The sequence below is a fragment of the Dermacentor albipictus genome, chromosome 8, assembly GCF_038994185.2.
Source record: "Dermacentor albipictus isolate Rhodes 1998 colony chromosome 8, USDA_Dalb.pri_finalv2, whole genome shotgun sequence".
Classification (NCBI taxonomy): domain Eukaryota; kingdom Metazoa; phylum Arthropoda; class Arachnida; order Ixodida; family Ixodidae; genus Dermacentor; species Dermacentor albipictus.
This window is the reverse complement of record NC_091828.1, coordinates 125,524,981-125,542,354: the sequence shown is the minus strand read 5'-3', so window position 1 is coordinate 125,542,354 and position 17,374 is coordinate 125,524,981. Positions and strand designations below refer to the sequence as shown.

Here is a 17,374-nt window from a genome sequence, read left to right as displayed (position 1 = left end):
TTAGACTCGCTAGGCTTCAAAAAAAACAACAACAACATAAGTGCAGAAACAAAAAAAATGCTGCATTTCACTATGCCAATTTCTGAAGCAAATTCCTGCTGACAAATTCAGCAATCATGGAGGGAATCCTGCTAAACGAGAGGGGATCTTCTTCGCTTAATAAAATTAACACTAGTAACCCTAAAATTTAGGCGGGACCCCCAAACGCAGAATTCAAATTAGCCTGCTCAAACCATCCGCATTGCTATGCAACTTTCCCTTCTTATATCTAACGGAGAAGTTGTACTCTTGGAGAGTGAGGCTCCATCGGAGCAAGCGGCCGTTTTTGTGTGACATTTGATTGAGCCACGTCAGAGGACAGTGGTCGGTCTCGAAGATGAACTTCGCTCCGTACAAATAACACGACAACTTCTGGGCGGCCCAAACCAAACAAGCGCATTCCTTCTCTGAAGCGCTGTAGGCTTCCTCTCTTACATTTAGTTTACGGCTGGCGTAGAGGATAGGATGCTCCTCGTTATCGTCGCCGACTTGACTAAGTACCACGCCCATACCTCTGTCGCTTGCGTCGCATTGAACTATGAATTCCTTAGTGTAGTCTGGCGCGCGAAGCACAGGGCGAGAAACCAATAGCGTTTTCAAACTTTGGAAAGCGTTCTCTTTGTCCTTATCCCAGAGTACGGTACTCGGTGCTCCCTTTCGGAGGGCGTCTGTTAATGGACTTGCCAATTGCGAGTAATTCGGAATGTACCGTTGATAGTACCCCACAAGTCCCAAAAATGAACGAACGTCCGTTTTCGTGCGCGGCTGAGAAAAATCTCTAATCGTAGCTATTTTCAGCTCAGCCGGCCGTCTCATGTCTTGACCGACAACATGGCCCAGATAAGTAACCTGCGAACATCCAAACCTACACTTTTCCGCTTTCGTCGTTAAGTCAACTTTAAACGTACGAAGCCTCGCATTCTTGTCATAATAGAATTTGGCGTTCTTTTGAGCTAGTGCCATGTTCTTTCCGACTAGTTCTTGGGTTGCGCTTAGCCGTTCCAGTAAATTTAGCACGTATTCAACCACGGTTGGACTCTCCCCTCTTTCCTCCCACATCTCTCTTAACATTCTCAGTGGAGAACGGAGTGTCCTCCCATACACTAGTTCTGCTGGTGAGAACCCTGTCGCTTCATGTGGAACCGTTCGCAAAGCAAACAAAGTTGCCGGCAGACAGTTCTCCCAGTCCTTGTGCTCGTAACAGAGCGCACGCAAAACTCGCTTAAGCACCGAATGCCACCTCTCTACACTGTTTGACTGAGGGTGATAGACAGAACTGTGTATTAACTTTACCCCGCACTTTTGCAAGAATGTGGAAGTCAGTGCGCTTGTGAATACTGACCCTTGATCTGCTTGAATTTCGGCTGGAAACCCAACTCGTGCAAACACTGTCAAAAGCGCGTCTACTACTTCAGTGGAGCTGAGCTCTTTCAAAGGGATTGCTTCTGGAAACTTGGTAGCCGGACACAGCATGGTAAACAAGTACCTGTAGCCTGATTTTGTTTTTGGAAGAGGCCCTACCGTGTCTATTACAAGCCGTCTGAAAGGCTCTGTTATTAAGGGCACTACCTTCAGTGGAGCTTTCCAAGTCTCTCCTGGTTTACCAGAACGCTGGCAGGCGTCGCATGATCTTACAAAGTTTTCTACATCTTTGAAACAGCCAGGCCAGTAGTATTCCATAAGCAATCTTTCCTTTGATTTGTTTATGCCTAGGTGGCCGGACCACCCATTTCCATGACAAAGACTCAAAAGGTCCTCCCTATACTTAGTAGGTATGACTAACTGATCTAAAATCTTACCCTTTCGATCTCTGTAATGCCGATACAACAATCCTCCTCTCTCATGTATCGTTACGTTGCGCCTAGCAATGCCTTCTTTAGCTGTGTCACGTAATTTAGCTAAGCTCTCATCATTCTTTTGCTCAGCTGCCAGTGACTCTCTATCCACGCGTAAGAGTTGATCAAAGTTCTTTGAGGCCGGTGATAACAACGACCCTGTCTCGCTTGGGAGCGCGTCTGCATGCTCTTCCTGCAGGCTAGAACTCTGACACTCTAGTGCTACGCTCTCATTGAGCTGGTCGACTGGCAGGCTCTCCTCAACTGTTCTTTTGTCCCTCGGGCCTAGCTCGGATTCGGGTATTGAAGCTATCCCCTTTTCTGCTTCAGCTGGAGGAGCTTGAGCATTTTCAGCCGAAAGCGCCGCGATCTTACGAGCTTGGCCTCGGGTCAATGCCTGTACTATGCCCTCTCCCAGTTTGAGCCCTCTGTCACGCAGTAACTGATTCGAACGATTCGAAAAGATGTAGGGATACTGCAGTGACAAAAATTTGGAAACTGCAGCCTCAGTCTCTAGCTCCCCGAATGGTCCACTGATTTTGACTTTGGCCATGGGCAGACACACGCTGTGTTCTTCTACAACCTGTTTTATCCATGCTACTTCTCCGGTGAAGTCCTCTACCATCACGTAAGACGGATGGACAATGTCCAGCGTGGCGGCACTGTCTCTTAGCACTCGGCATGGTTTTCCATTAACTTGCAGGTCGTGGAGATATGGACTTAAAAGTTCCATATTCTCATCCTTTTCCTCTACGTAGGAAAAAACTACGCTAGGCTTCTCGCAGTTTACAGCTATATGCCCCAGTTTGTGGCATTTGTAACAGCGAATTGGTCTAAAAGATCCGAACTTTCTTTTCTGTTCTTGTGCGGTTTCTCCGTTAAGTTTCTCCTCGCTCTTTTCTGCGGTCTTTTCCGCCATGTCTACAGGCTTCGATCGTCTAGTTTGCGCACCCTTTTTGAACGGAAATGGTTTCCGCGGTCCATTTCGACCGTCCCAGTTTCCCTCCTCGGCGTTCAACTTTCTACGGGTTGCGTACTCTTCGGCTAATTCAGCCGCCCTTTCCACAGTGTTTACATTACCTCTGTCTTGCACCCACAGTTTCACAGCTTGGGGGATGGTTTTGTAAAACTGCTCTAGACACATGCATTCAATGATCATGTCTCTGCTGTCGTACGCTTCCGCGCTTTTAAGCCACTCGACTAGGTTGGCCTTTAAGCTATATGCAAACTCCGGATAGCCCTCGCTATCTTTCTTGCCTGTGCTCCTAAACCTTTGCCGAAAAGCTTCGGCTGAAAGGCGGTATTTCTTCAGGAGACTAGCCTTAACTTTCGCATAATCATATGCATCCTGCACACTTAGTCTGGCGATTACTTCCGCCGCCTCACACGGCAACATAGACAGCAACCGCTGTGGCCATGTACTCGGGCCGAAGTTCATCTTCTCGCAAGTCCTTTCAAAATTGTTTAGGAACAAGCCTATGTCGGTCCCGACCTCAAATGGCTTTAATAGCCTGTCCATGCGGTACGATTCTGCCTCACTTGATCGACCCAGAGCTCCTTCACTTCCTTGAGACAACTCCAAACGTCTGTTTTCAAGTTCAAGTTGCATTTTTCTTATTTCGCGATCTTTATCGCGTTCCTCTCTCTCTCTATCCCGTTCCTCTCTCTCTCGTTTTTCTCTGTCTCGTTCTTCTCTTTCTTTTTCCCGTTTCTCTCTCTTTTTGAGAAGTTCCAATCCCATTTCAATATCTTGCTCACTGGCCTGATTGGAAATTAGCTCCAATAATTCCGATTTGAGCATTTCCTTGCGTACATTTAGGCCCAGTTCCTCACCAACAATCAACAACTCGTCTCTCAGCAATGTCCTTAACTCCATGACTGCTGCTTTACTGCCTTGATTCTGCTCTCTAAATCTAGCTAGGAAAACACAACCTAGCTAACACACAACAATCTAGCTTCCCTACTGTTCTAAACAGAACAACCACAAAATGAAGCCTAGAGAGTCAAAGCAAAAACCAAGCACTCACCGCAGATACAGCACCATGTCGCAAAGTCCATCTCACCGCTGTCAGCCAGTTGTCAGGACTGGGGGCTCAATCCTTTCGTCCGTGGTCCTTTGCCAAGATTGGAGTACGGCATGAATTCGAAGGTAGCTGGCCCATGCCGTCGTCCAACTTATTTACGCTGAGATCGTTGATGGAGTGAAGAACTGCTTCTCAACGAGAACGAGGAAAAAGGGTTTATTTACAGAAATTAACTCAGTCTAACATGACTGCTTGAGAAAAAGAGTATTAGTCCAACAGGACTGCATGAAAGAAGTGAACCAGTCTAACATGACTGCTCAAGAGAAGTGCGTCCAACAATCGCACAACCACAGTTTTTATACACTCGATCCGCCCGTCCACGACGCGGCGGCTGTTCGTTTACACATCACCAACTCGCAGCTGCTCTGAAAACCAGTTTACAGACACAAAGGCACACACATTCCGAAGCCCAAGCGACGGTGTTGAAGGTGGTGCCGTTCCGGAAAATCGACGTTGTCGATCGCGCGTCGCTCATTGTTCCGAGCCACTCCAAACCTTGAGAAGCACAAAATAAGTCTTCCCGCGGTAGCTTCTCCAGGCGTGTCAAATCAGCCCCGCGTTGAGGAACTCTGGAATCATTGTCCACACACCGAATTCGTCCCGTCACCATGTCGAAGGGGCTGGAGGAAGGCGGCGGGTTCCAGCGCAAAGGTCGCTTCTTTGAACGCCTCGCAGCTGCAGCACGGAGAGGTGGAGGTGCGCGTCTTGCACCCCTTGTCGTAATCAGGTGGCAAGGTGGCAGTCTTGTTGTGCAACCCGCCGTTCTTTACAGCATATATAGGCTTCGACTTAGGATCACCGATTGCTCCCTTAGCTCTAACGGTCAGTTAATCGATCTCCTGTTGCTTTGTCTTTATTTACGGTAACAAAGTCTAACGATACAACTTATGACAATAAACCGTTCCCACTGATTGCGAGCTAAAACAGTATAGCTATCGAATTTCGGTGCGCAGGTGCCCTTTTTGTAGTGGGCAGCCGTACTGTTATCGAGGCGAAGATGATATGCACTGAAAATTAAAAAAAAAAAAACGTGTCAGTGTAGTGCCTCCACGAAGATCACGGAAAAGGAGCTTTGCTTTTTGGGTGCCTCATTCATGAGCGCAGTGCGCATGCGGTCGAGTGTCGCGTGCCCGTTTCGATATATATTTGGCGACAGGAGTTGGTTATACTAACTCTATGACGACAGGGTTTCAAATAAAGCAGTTGAAAGCATGCGCTATACGTATACCTATAAGTGACTAACTCGTCCAACTATCTGCGTTGACCTACAACAGACTCCAATAGACGCCTAGGGTCGCTGGGCATAACATCCGCTCGCTTACCCATCGCTGTCTCGCGTGTCTACATGGGTCCGCCGCTCGCCGGTCAGAATTCCTGCAACGAGAGATGGAAAACGTGTGTGAGGAAACGGGATGAAACACGTATAGCGCACACGAAACAGTAGAGGAGCACTATCTTGTTTGGAGTACGTAGATAACTTTAGCACACAATCGCGCACTTTTCCACCATCGCTACCGCTTCGCTTACCTGCCAGCTTTGCTCGAGCTAGGTAAGCGCCGCAGCGCATTCAACTGGTACCGCTTAACTAGCACGCGCAAGGCTCTGCATGTGCACGGAGATGGTAGCAAAGCTCTATATCGCTACATAGCACAAGCCCATGCAGCGCGGACGAAACCAGCCCTGCAAATGCAAGATAGTCGATGCGGCGTTGCTTTGTATATGTATCTTACAGGTTTTCTGCGCCATGAGGCACATGCAAAGGTTCACAGATCATTCTCGTAATTTATATTTTTATGTGATCAGAGGAGACAATACTGCATGCTCTCTTCTGAGCTGCCCCAGCCTAACATGAAGGTGTTTAACAATACTAATTCAATGCCTACAGACTGATCGCGTCATTTCGAGATTACGTATGTTTAAGTTATGGGGAAATACTACTTAAATATTCCTACCCGGCAACTTTCCTGTCTCTATATATGCGCCGAGGAATCGCAGCCTCCATCAGGCACAACGATACCAACGCCCATCGTGAAAGAGCCTTAAATCCGAGAGCGAGCTCTTGTGGAGGCACAAGCACACACACACACAAATATCTGCAGCCAGAAGCACATAAAAACGCTCCCGGAGAGTGCAGACGATAAAGACACCCAAGACACAACAAAGGGGAGAGAAACGAATAAAGCGAAGTCGGGCAGTTTAGCAGCAGACGACATTTAGACGCCCGTGCATCAAAGCAGACGACGACGCGCCAGGCGGAGGATCCATCATAATCGTCTGCACTCAGTGGCACCGAGCGCCGTCTATTTAGGTGGAAACCCCACTCCCCGCGGTATTCACCGCCCGCGGCTCTCGGGCGGTCAACGAGCCGGTATAACAACAGACGAACTCAAACGATCAAGGAAGCAAAATCAGAGACCGAAAGGGCGTAGCAGGAAAGAAACAAGCAAAAAATCCAAAAATAAAAACGCACAGCCGCCACAAGCTGTCAGTGTGCACTTCAGGATGGGGAATTTATATTCATAACTATTGCGGGGACGTGACAGGCCTGATTCACGCATAACTTAAGTAGATAAAATAAGCAAAAGAAGCTGAGAGCGACAACTAAAAATACCGATAACAGGGCTATCGAGAGCAGCGAAGTACGGCCCCCCTCTTTAAGGGCCCGAGATTCCCCCACCCAGCCTCACTTAGGAGTGTTTAAACAAGCGCCCCATACAGTGAATCAATCCCCATTTTCAAAGCCGAGTACAATTTCTTGTTTCAGATGTAGGAACTGCGAACACAGAAACGGGGAGGAATGGGATGGCCTTTCACTTCTCTGGTTCGAAAACATTTACGCTCCTTTGGAAATAAAATAAAATAGGGACAGAAATGGTATCGAGACGTTAAAGAAAGCGCATAAGTCAGGGTATGGGGTCGTGTTTTTCTTCCCGGCAGCACTGCAGACGACATTCTGTTGAGTCTTAGTTTAGCCGTCTGCTTCTCGCTCACCGTGCCCTGTTGATATCCGGGGTGCCTCCATATGGTCTTTTTGTTGGTGGAGATCGTCTGCTGCAACGATGGCTTTACAACTTCATGCTTCGCCCTTTGATTTGATTTAGTGCCAGCCGTTTCCGGGGCGAACCTCCCTGCCTTCGATGTTTGAGAAAAGTAAAACAAAGGGGACCCACTACTACACTTTCGGCTTAACGGGCCTAAGGCGGCATCCTGCAAATACTCCATCGCTCTCCGGGGAGGAACGGTTTCGACGAAATCATCTGTTCGAACAAGAGAAAAACGTCGGGTGAATGAAGTGAAAAATACTTAAATAGTTAGCACGTAAGCATTTCACGGGAAGAGTATCGTCTACTTAAGAACTAACGCATAAAAACGAGAGGAAGTGAAGCAGACGAAAAACGGAGACGCAGACGGTGGCGGATGGTGGGGGGTTGAACAAAAACAGCCGAAAATTAAGCGCAACAGGAAATTCTCTGGTGCGCCGACAGTCGCGCTGTCATTAGTAGCTCGCGGCGATAATCGGAAGACAGCGCCCTCCCTGTACGGCGCGGCGGAAGTGCTAGTCGCGTGGGAGTGAGTCGGAAGTGACAAGATGGCGGGGTGATTAAGGCCCGCCTTCACACTTCCGCGCGAGCAAGGCCGATCGAATGCCGCATTACTGCGTATGCTTTAATTAATCAGCTGCAGATACCACCTCAGTGGAAACGGCAGCGTCAATACGCTTCGGCGAATTCGTCTTGATTATGCACACGACTTGGCGAAGTGCTCAACGAGGCGCTCGAGGATAACGTGTTCAGTGCACGTGAGATTAGCCTCTCTTGGCTTAATTTACGGTGTATGCAAATGAAATCTGATTGCCAATTAACTCGATTAGCAGTTAGGTAAAAAGAAAAACGACGCCGTTAACACACAAATGACATAAGCTCAAACGCAGTGTCCAGATATGAAAATTAGAGGAATCGCAGAGTGGCACTGCGGAACGCGTTCTTGGAAATGACTTCTTGAAACTTCACACTAACAGTTGTGCAAGCGTGCGTGACGAACGCTGGTTATGTCATGTGCGAGCTTCTTTCTTGGAAGCTGCCCCAAAACTGCAAAGTCAGAATCGGTATCTGAGCTCGATCATGAGGATTCCGTAGCTAAGGTCTTTTTAAACAATATACGTTTTTTAATACGAATAAGCATAGATAAATACGAGCACCACCGTTTTTAGCCGACAAAATAAAACTCAAATGATTTCGAAGACGTACTCGATCGCCCTTCAGAGAATTTTCACAGAAAAGCACCACGCGTGCTATGTTACATAGCACCATCAGTTACCTTAGGATAAACTGATGGTGCTATGTGAAGTTACCTTATGAGGGTAAACTGATGGTAAATGCATTCCAAAATGAAGACACATGCGGCAAGAGCTCTATATATAGTGCACCGGGTACACATTCATCGCAGTGTTACGCAAGACACAATTCAGCTCAGCGGACGAATTCGTCGCTCGATACAATATGGTAAAAGCAACAAGAAGAAGAGGAAGTGTAGGTTTCCCGCTCCCCACGGCGTCTATAGTAATGTCCAACGCTCAGGTATAAATCTGCGCCTGGCCTACCGTTCGACCTGTTCCCAGAGCTCTCCGTGGAGGGTTCAGGCGGCATAAAATATGCAGGAACAATTCGCAAGCCGAGTCAGGGACGCACGGAAGACAAAGCAATCAAGCAAGAGCAGAAGCAGCCGGAAATGGGCGACTACGAGGGCAGAAGCTGAACACAAAGATCTACTAAAAAAAGCAAGGCACTCCCTCCATTCGCGAGATAGAACAATCGTGAGCCGTAATAACGGTCGCCGAACCATCGCACGAAACGACAATGAAAAACCACTGCACGCAAAGAAACAAAGGAAGGACGTAGGAAGAAAATCGGGGTGGGAGGACAATTCGTCACGAAACACGGCTTTTTGGTCCATGTGTACACAGCGCGAACGTAACGGGCATGCGAGGCGCGAGAAATGGCAATTGTCATCCCCTACGCGAATACGGCTGTGAATATACGGAGAGGAACACACAAAAATATCAAACAGACGCCAGAGAAAAGGCCGCCTGTGCGTGGGAAAAAAGCATAGCTTCACACGCCTCGACGCGTCTGCTGCCGTCGTCTGCACGCGAAAATCGCCCCGCGGCACGAAAAACGCGCAGCGCGCGGAATATATCGTCTGCTATACGTAAGCGTCGTACGGGGGACGCGCTCATTTTCGCGCACACTCTCGTGCTTCCATTGTCTCAGCTTTTACAGAGGCATGTGCTCGCAAATGCGAGTTTGCGTTTGGACGCCTATGGCAAGAAGTACTTCGCCGGAACGTATTTGCTAAATTCGCTCTCAATCTCTTATTTCACGCCAGTGCTTTGTGGAACTGCGACAGAGGGACACTCCTGCCATCTGCTACGTGGGTCGGAGAACGTTCGCCGTCTGCTATGTAATACTACCACGCAGCTGTCGTGTGCGACTCGAAAGCGCATGGTGAGCGATGCGAATTTGCTTTCAGATCGCTGCGACAATTTCTTGTGTTTCTGGTACCCGATTTCTGTTTTCAGAATTAAACTTAATGCAGGCAACGCAAAAGATAAAGAGAGAGAGGGGGGAGGAGTAGGATAAACCCACAGTTTCGCTCGAAAGGCGAAACATTAACAGCAATACAGCAATGTATTTACAAACGAATGCTCCTAGATTTATAGGTTATGTAAATAGTAGTACGCATTCACTTACGAGCGAAGCAAGCATGGTGTTACACCAGCAAAAAAAAAAAGAAGAAAAAGAGCAGATCTCTCACTAAGTCCCTGAGCGCTCGCTGTCACAACCCTGGCGTGATAATGAGATAATGATAATGAGAGCCGGCATACTGGGAGCGGGCATGTTTGCCCAAAGCGAACGTTTCGTGCTGCAGCTCGCTGTACCGTTTCAACTAAGCCGCGTCTAAAAAAACTCAAGATTACACGACCTCCCCTATGATAAACCGTTGTGTGTAGGCTATTTGGTTCTTTAACATGAAAGCCAACTTGCGCTGCATAGTTGATACGAAACGCATACAAAGAAAAGAAAAAAAACACGGAAACGCTAAAAGACGATGCGCGAACTAGTAACTGCTTCTTCACAGCCAAAAGGTTATGTTTCCACAAAGAACAATCGAAATAAAAGCACGCGTGCTTCATTACAGTGAGTGCCGCTTACTGCTTCGTTTATCTAGATTTAGCAATGGGATTTCCTTCTCACGTAATGTCATGGATGAAGTGCTGGCGTACGGCCGATAGCACGGCAACAGCAAAAATTTTTTTAATTTTTTTTTCCAGCGCAGCCGTGGAACGTGAAATAGTCTTAATGCGTGAGAATGGTCAAATAGGCGCACATAGTCAGTACCATTTGATTTCAGCCTGTATGCCTAGGCTGCGAAGAAGAAAACATTTAGCGGCACCGTTGGTCCCGAGACTTTTGTTCTCGACTGTTTATACGTGTTAAATAAACTCCAACACAAGGCGCGCGTGAAGGACAGCGCGCATGAAACCGGCAGCCAGCTCAGCTTGTCACTGCATGCTCGCCCTTCGCCCTGGCACCCGCGGGACGCAGCAGATGACCAACATACGGCGCGCGGGTCGCGTATGCACTCGGCTGCGCGGGTAGAGTGGCCTAGCGCGGGCATCCATGCACGGCGCAGAGACGGTCCGATCACGTGACCTCCAACAAGGGGCGCGCGGGAGGATCGCTTGCATCAAGGCGCCACCCAGCTCAGCTCGCTCTTGCGTGCTTGCCCTCGCACCCGCAACGCATCAAGCGACCAGCGACAACACGGCAATGACGGCAATGCGGCGAGCGGGCCACTCATTCTCCTTACACAAGGATTGGGGTCGGGCATGAAATAGATGGTAGCTGGCCCATGCCGTCGTCCAACTCATCCACGCTGAGGACGTTGTTGAAGGGAAGGACGTGTTCTTATCGAGAACGAGGAATATGGGATTTATTTACAGCATATATATGAGAACGTTACAGTTCGTCGGTCTAGCATACCTGAAAGAGAATGCACACTCAGCAGCCGCGAAACAGCTGCTTATAAGCACTCTGTCCTCCCTAGATCCCTAATTGCGGGAAAACGGCCGTTCAACTTTCGACCAATCGAAGCGTCCAAAGTCATCGTAACCTTTGAGGGGGAGGGTTTACACACTCACTTCCGCACAGGTTTCACTGAACACACCTAGGTGAGAGGGTTCTCGCTAACAGAGGTCTTGACCCGAGCAGGCGCCTCTTTGATCCCAGAACTGACCCAGCATTCAGTGGCCGCCGCGTCTAGCTGTTCATTGACTGTGACCACTTCTGGTGCCCATGAGACCGCACCACAAAACATCTTCCAGGAGTTCCCCCGCTCCAATCAAACCGTGAAGGCGACGGCGACTCCACTAACAATACTTGGTCCGCCAACCGGGTCTAGACATAGTGGCGCCGATGGACTGTTAACGCGACGCATTCTCATCCTTACGAAGCGAGTCGTCGCAGCGGGGTGGGTAGGCTTCGGAGATCGCTTCTCCGCAGATCGCCAGCCCCGCAGCTGCAGCTGGCTTGGGAAAATTTTGCCGGTCAGCCCCCTGCAGGCCGATCGTAACAACATTTGGACTTCATTGCGACAGCTTGGCGGCGGCGGCGGTGACAATGCGCCTGCAGTGTCTGCAAAGCTGCTAACGCAATAAAAAATAACATTCGTTCTTTATTTGGAATTTTCTTTTTTCCTTGGTCATCACTGTTCAGAACGTTGCTCAAAGAACAACGCAGCAGACCATACCGTACAAAGAAATTCACGACGTGGATGCATTGCACGGAACCTGAAACAGGAATGCTTTGACTTCGAAACCGATGGGAAAGCTCCTCTTGTGTAGCAACAATTAACGTTCTCCGATAGTGAAGTTGCAGGACGCTTAATTGAAATAATGTTATTCAAGACAGCACGATATAAACCGAATTAATCGTTTACCCATAGCAGATCCAACGTCGAGCAGAGCACCAGCATTCTGGCGAACATATGAATACATGCGCATCTTCTTACATCAGGTGGAACTCGCCACTCACACCTGTAGCGTTTAAACTTGAAACTGATTCACTAAAACATTCCTGCTTGACTCGACGGCGTGGAAAGTTTTTTTTCGACAAGTAGAAGAAGCAGAATTTGAATCAGCCGCTAAAGTACGAACTTAGCAACAACACCGGTTAGTAAGCCTTTAGTCACGGTACATTTATTTACGACATCACAAGAGCAGTACGCTCTGAAGCAGTCGAAGCCTTTTGTTTCGTCCAATAATGCCATAAGCAGGCGTCGTATTTGCTTTATCTTTTACTTATTTTTTGGCATGCACGTAAAACAAAATACATGTGCAGTCACGCACAGATGACAAAGCGTATCCTTAAAGCACAAAGCACCTCAAAGACTGCCCGCTTTATGTGCCTACCATTTCCGACGTCAATCTCCCCACAAGCCGTCCAATTTGCCGTTTGCATTAGTTAATTTTTTTTCTCTATGCATGGGTGAGAACTCTCGGAAGCGGAAATAACAGGTCTCGCGAACCTGCAAAAAAGAAAATAATAATAATAACAATAACAAAAGCGAGCTCCACGGCAGGAGAGAAGCGAGTCATGAAGATGTTAAAAAAAGTTAAAGAGAAAAAAAAAAGCGGTGACACGAATGGAAGCACCGCTTCGCACGCAAGGAGTGTCGTCGGCGGACGACGTTTGCAGACGATCAGCGTGCAGGAGTGCGCGAGTACTCCACGTACGTCAGATGCATGCAGCGCTGCCGCAAACTACACGAATAGCGGAAGTGGCGCCGGCGAAACGAGCACTGTTACGAAGTTGGAAGCGTTCCACAAGTGTTACGCAACGTGGATAACAGCGCCATTGCAGAAGGCATTTGCAGAGACGCCGCCGCGTTGCCGTATTTCTTTCCCGATTCTGCGTGTCCCGCGCTAGTGTCGTTTTCGGCGCTTTGTAGTAGCACTTGCCGAAGCTGTAGAGATCACTTGGGCCAATCGCGACCAGAACATGCAAAGCCCCAGCGCGTACGCTCGGAGTATAGAAGCCGACGGTGCTGCCTACAGCCAACGGAGTTTCATGCAAGCGACGCCGATACGCCGGAATTTAGGCGCCACAAACCGTTCAAACCCATCTTCGTTTGAGCAGCGAAACAAGACAGCGAGGTAAAAGACGCGGGAAAACTTCGCGTGTCCTGCGTGTGTTTATGAGCGCTAAAACTAAGTTACGGATTAGCTTCACCGACGCAGCAACCGAACTTACACGTTCCAATCGTGTAAAGCGTGGATTTTTCCTTGCTCTTAGCTATATGGTTTGCTCAACAACGCACTCTTCGGCCTTTCCAAACACACGCCGTTTGTGAACTAAGTTCTTAGAGTTCAAAATTATAGGATTCATTGCAGAAATTCTAGTGAAGAACCTATACGAATACTCAAGCATACTCAGGATTTATATACGCCTGACACTAAATTTCAAACGTTGTTGGACAGCTATAGTAACCATGGGGCCGTTGTACTGAACAACCCTGTTTCCCGCTGAAGAGCTACGAAAAGCCTGACCGCGGGAAAAGGATAAGTTAAAATGATTACTCATCGCAAAAGGGCATCAATAACGTTACAAGAAGCCACAAAGGCCGTTTGGAGCCATTGTGCTGAAGCTTATAAAAATCTATACCTAACATATACCTATCGCTCCTATGGTGGTTGAACCATCACAAAAACTCGTCATGCAGCCTCTAACGTATGATTTTCCACAACTATATTAGTATTAAACTCGGTGTTAGGAATCGAGCATTAGCATTAGGAGGAAGCTTTAGCTCGGGCATCAACTTCGATGCCTCCTATAAAAATGCATGTAAAACGCAGAAACACTTTTCTGAGATAAACACTGGACTGATTTTAATTAAATGTCTTGTATTTGCGAGAGAAAGGCCAATTCTCGTGATTGTTGGGAGCGCAATTAAGATTTAGCGCCTAAATTATTTAAAGGGAATATTCAAAAATGGGTAAGTTTGAAAAGCACGGAGTTTAGTCTAAACTCGCAGCTCTGCACCTAGAACAGATATCGAAGTTCTGTAAACTGCATACATTAGAGCATTCAAAGCGAAGAAATGCGATATATCAGTTCTTGTCTTACGTGAAATTGTTACATTGTCTACAAGGGTTTCGCACAAGTCTTACTCATGTATTAGTGATAAATTTGAGAGCCATGTGTAACACATCAAGTTTGTCCGCATTATATGTACTATTAGAAGCAATTTACAGAATGGTTAAATGAATTTTCATTGCTGGGTGACAGAGTTGCAAACTTCCTAGTTTGGTTTTCTGAAATTTTCCGATTTTTAACCATTTTTATTAAAACTTTGACAGTACAAATGGAAAATTCGCTACAAACAGTCGCTATATTTGAACTTTTTCTTTTAAATGCAACAAATCTCATCAAATTCGGCGCAGTGGTTGACGAAAAAGAAACGATTTCCTCTTTCCCACGTATTTAGATAGGAGCCCATGGCAAGAGCTAAAGACCCGGGAGAATTGCGAAAAGCCCAGATCCAGTGTGCTTCATTTAGCCCTGACAGGCCCGCCAAAGTGCAAAACAAGAGGATCACAGTCCCTGGCAGATGTTTGGCTCAATAAAGCAATTTATGACCTCAACAAAGATTAAGGCATCGGTTAGATACGAAGCGCTCTCGCGGTAGCTATACGTGCGGATTCGAGCCCTAACTGAATCACTCCACGCGCAGACTTTTCCAGCACTGCATGCATCTGGCGATCTAGTTTAACGGCTTGCAGAAACGACGACAACGATGCTTGGAGCGAAAATCGTCTGCCGCACTTTCGAAGCTGTCGTCTGCTTCGAAAGTCGCTGTCGTCCGCATGCCATGCGGCTTTTCTAAAGTGAACCGCGCCATAGCAAGGAGGCGAGACAGTGACACCAACAAGACAGAATATTAAAAATAAAAAGGAAAAACGTGCGACAGACCAGAAAAAAGAAAGGGAACTTGTAAAAGTAAGCTGCAGGTTCGCCATACGAGTAAACATGCGTACGCGATATGTATTTCAAAAGCGTAGATGATAAAAGGGGGAACACAGGAAGAAAAAAGCCGGTTCTGAAAGACCAGGAAGCGTCGATTAAAAAAAAAAAACTGTTGAACCCTCTCGCCGAACTTCCGCTTTCAGGAGACGCTATAAGTATTCAAGACATCGCGCGGGCGGAGGTGTGTATAGAAAGTGAGCTCTTCCTATATCGACCTCTTCTTCCTCGGCTTACTGACACGCTTCCCCCAACCCACACTTCCGCCCCCCCCCCCCCTTTCCTCGAAGAACGTCAACGTATACGCGATCGATGTGGAAGGATCTTTAGCGGCGCTGAAATTTCCGCCGCACTGCACTTGCGGTGACCTGGGGTGCTTTTCCAGGCTTCGATGTCTAATCCGACAAAATCCGCCACTATGTGCACTTGGGCACATGGCATGTGTGTTTTTTGTTTTGGCGTTAGCGAAAATAGATGGGGCTCAGCGTTTCCGGTCAACACACATGCGCGCACACAGAGAAGGCTAGAGAAGTTACGCCGAGGTAATTTCAAGGAATTCTGCCTCAAAAATGGGTCTGCTAACATTCCAAATTTTGAATACGAATTACATATAATATTTGTTAATTGATTCGTATTCTATTTGAGTATATTCACTACTCGAAGTTGTCGCATATTCGTTTAGGTTCGGGTAAAGAGATAACAACAGTTACTGATGTCTTAATTCTCCACAAGAAAAGCGCACGCTTACCTATCAAGAAAGGAGTCAGGCAAGGAGACACAATCTCTTCACTGCTATCCACTGCATGCTTGGAAGATGTATTCAAGCTAATAAACTGGGAAGGCTTAGGAGTGAGGATGGACGGCGAATATCTTAGCAACCTTCGATTTGCAGGCGACATTTTCCTGTTGAGCAACGCTGGAGTTGTACTGCAACAAGTGATTGAGGTCCTTAACCGAGACAGTGTATGAGTAGGGTTGACGTTTAATATGCAGAGGACACAGGTAACGTTCAATAGCCTGGCAAGAGAAAAAGAATTCAGGGTCGCCAGTCAGCCTCTACGGTAGGTGCAGAAGTACGCTTATCTAAGTCAATTACTGACATGGAAGCCTGATCACGAGTAGGACATTTACAAAAGCTTACCCCTGTCTTTGAAAAGGAAAGTGTACAATCATTGCATTCTACCGTTGCTAACATATTTGGCAGAAACTTTGAGATTAACGAAGACGCTCGAGAACAATAACTTAATGACCACGCTAAGAGTGATGGAACGATAAATGTTAGGCGTAACCTTAAAAAAGACAGTAGGCGAACGGTGTGGATAAGAGAGCAAACGGGGTATATTCTAGCTGGCATTGGGCAGGCCATTTAATGCGTAGGGCAGATAACCGGCGGTCTGTTAGATTCACAGAATGGGTGCCAAGGGAAGGGAAGGGAAACGCAGTCGATCACGGCAGAAAATTAGTTGGGTCGATGAAATTAGGAAATTTGCAGGCGCAAGTTGGAGTCAGCTATATAGCGCAAGACAGGGGCAATTGAAGATCTCTAGGAGGGGCCTTCGTCCTGCAGTGGCCATTATAGGCTGGTGATTATGGTGATTATGGTGATGATGATGGTGACTGACGTCTAGAGGGACAGAGAATGATGCAAGTGAGGACTGTTCCGTATGATATTGCTACAGGAAAGCCGATAGTAAAAAATCAGATAATAGAAAGTAGTTGTTTCCCGTTCACAAAGCTTCTCAATTGACTGGAAGTCCTGTTATAACTGCATTACATGCAAATATGAAATAACGTAAACAAGCCTCATTTTTTACCAAACGAACTTCACAAAAACTTTATATTTGGCTTTGTTTACAAATGAGAGAGTATTTGATGTCCCATTCGAAATTCGAAGGTCGTTCTTCCGGACTATGAATATTCGTATTCGATTCCGAAATTTCCACCACTGAAAAACCCCTAGATTTAAGTAAGGAAACTTATTTTGTAAGGTTTCTCTGTCGGACAGGAGAGAAAAAAAAACGCATTCAAAGCGGAGAAATGTTAATGTATACGATAATTACGCAACTACGAGATTTCGCCAAACAGAAGCCGCAAACGTTTAGCATGCGACTCACATGCAGTGATGGACGGATCACTAGTAATAGTGTTACACTTGGCGAGCTGCAACATGTCTTAAAACAGAGCGAGGTTTGAAGGAACGTATATGTCTCGGTGAGGCCCTTTGTAGATTATATCGCAAGGCGCAATAAAAGACGTCACGAAGTTTTGCATTTGCAATCTCGAACAACGCTGGTCTGCTTGTCTGTTCCTTTATACACAAAGCTTTCCGAACATT

The 17,374-nt window shown here is 47.2% G+C and overlaps 1 protein-coding gene across 1 annotated transcript in view; it reads right to left on the bottom strand.

Annotated features, from left to right (window-relative positions):
- LOC135900747 (caskin-2-like) overlaps nucleotides 1–17,374 on the bottom strand; it is a 319,002-nt gene that overhangs the window by 247,886 nt on the left and 53,742 nt on the right. Inside the window, exon 2 of the mRNA XM_070524415.1 lies at nucleotides 5,281–5,332. Coding sequence (XP_070380516.1) covers nucleotides 5,281–5,332 — 52 coding nt within the window. The remainder of the gene's footprint in view (nucleotides 1–5,280; nucleotides 5,333–17,374) is intronic.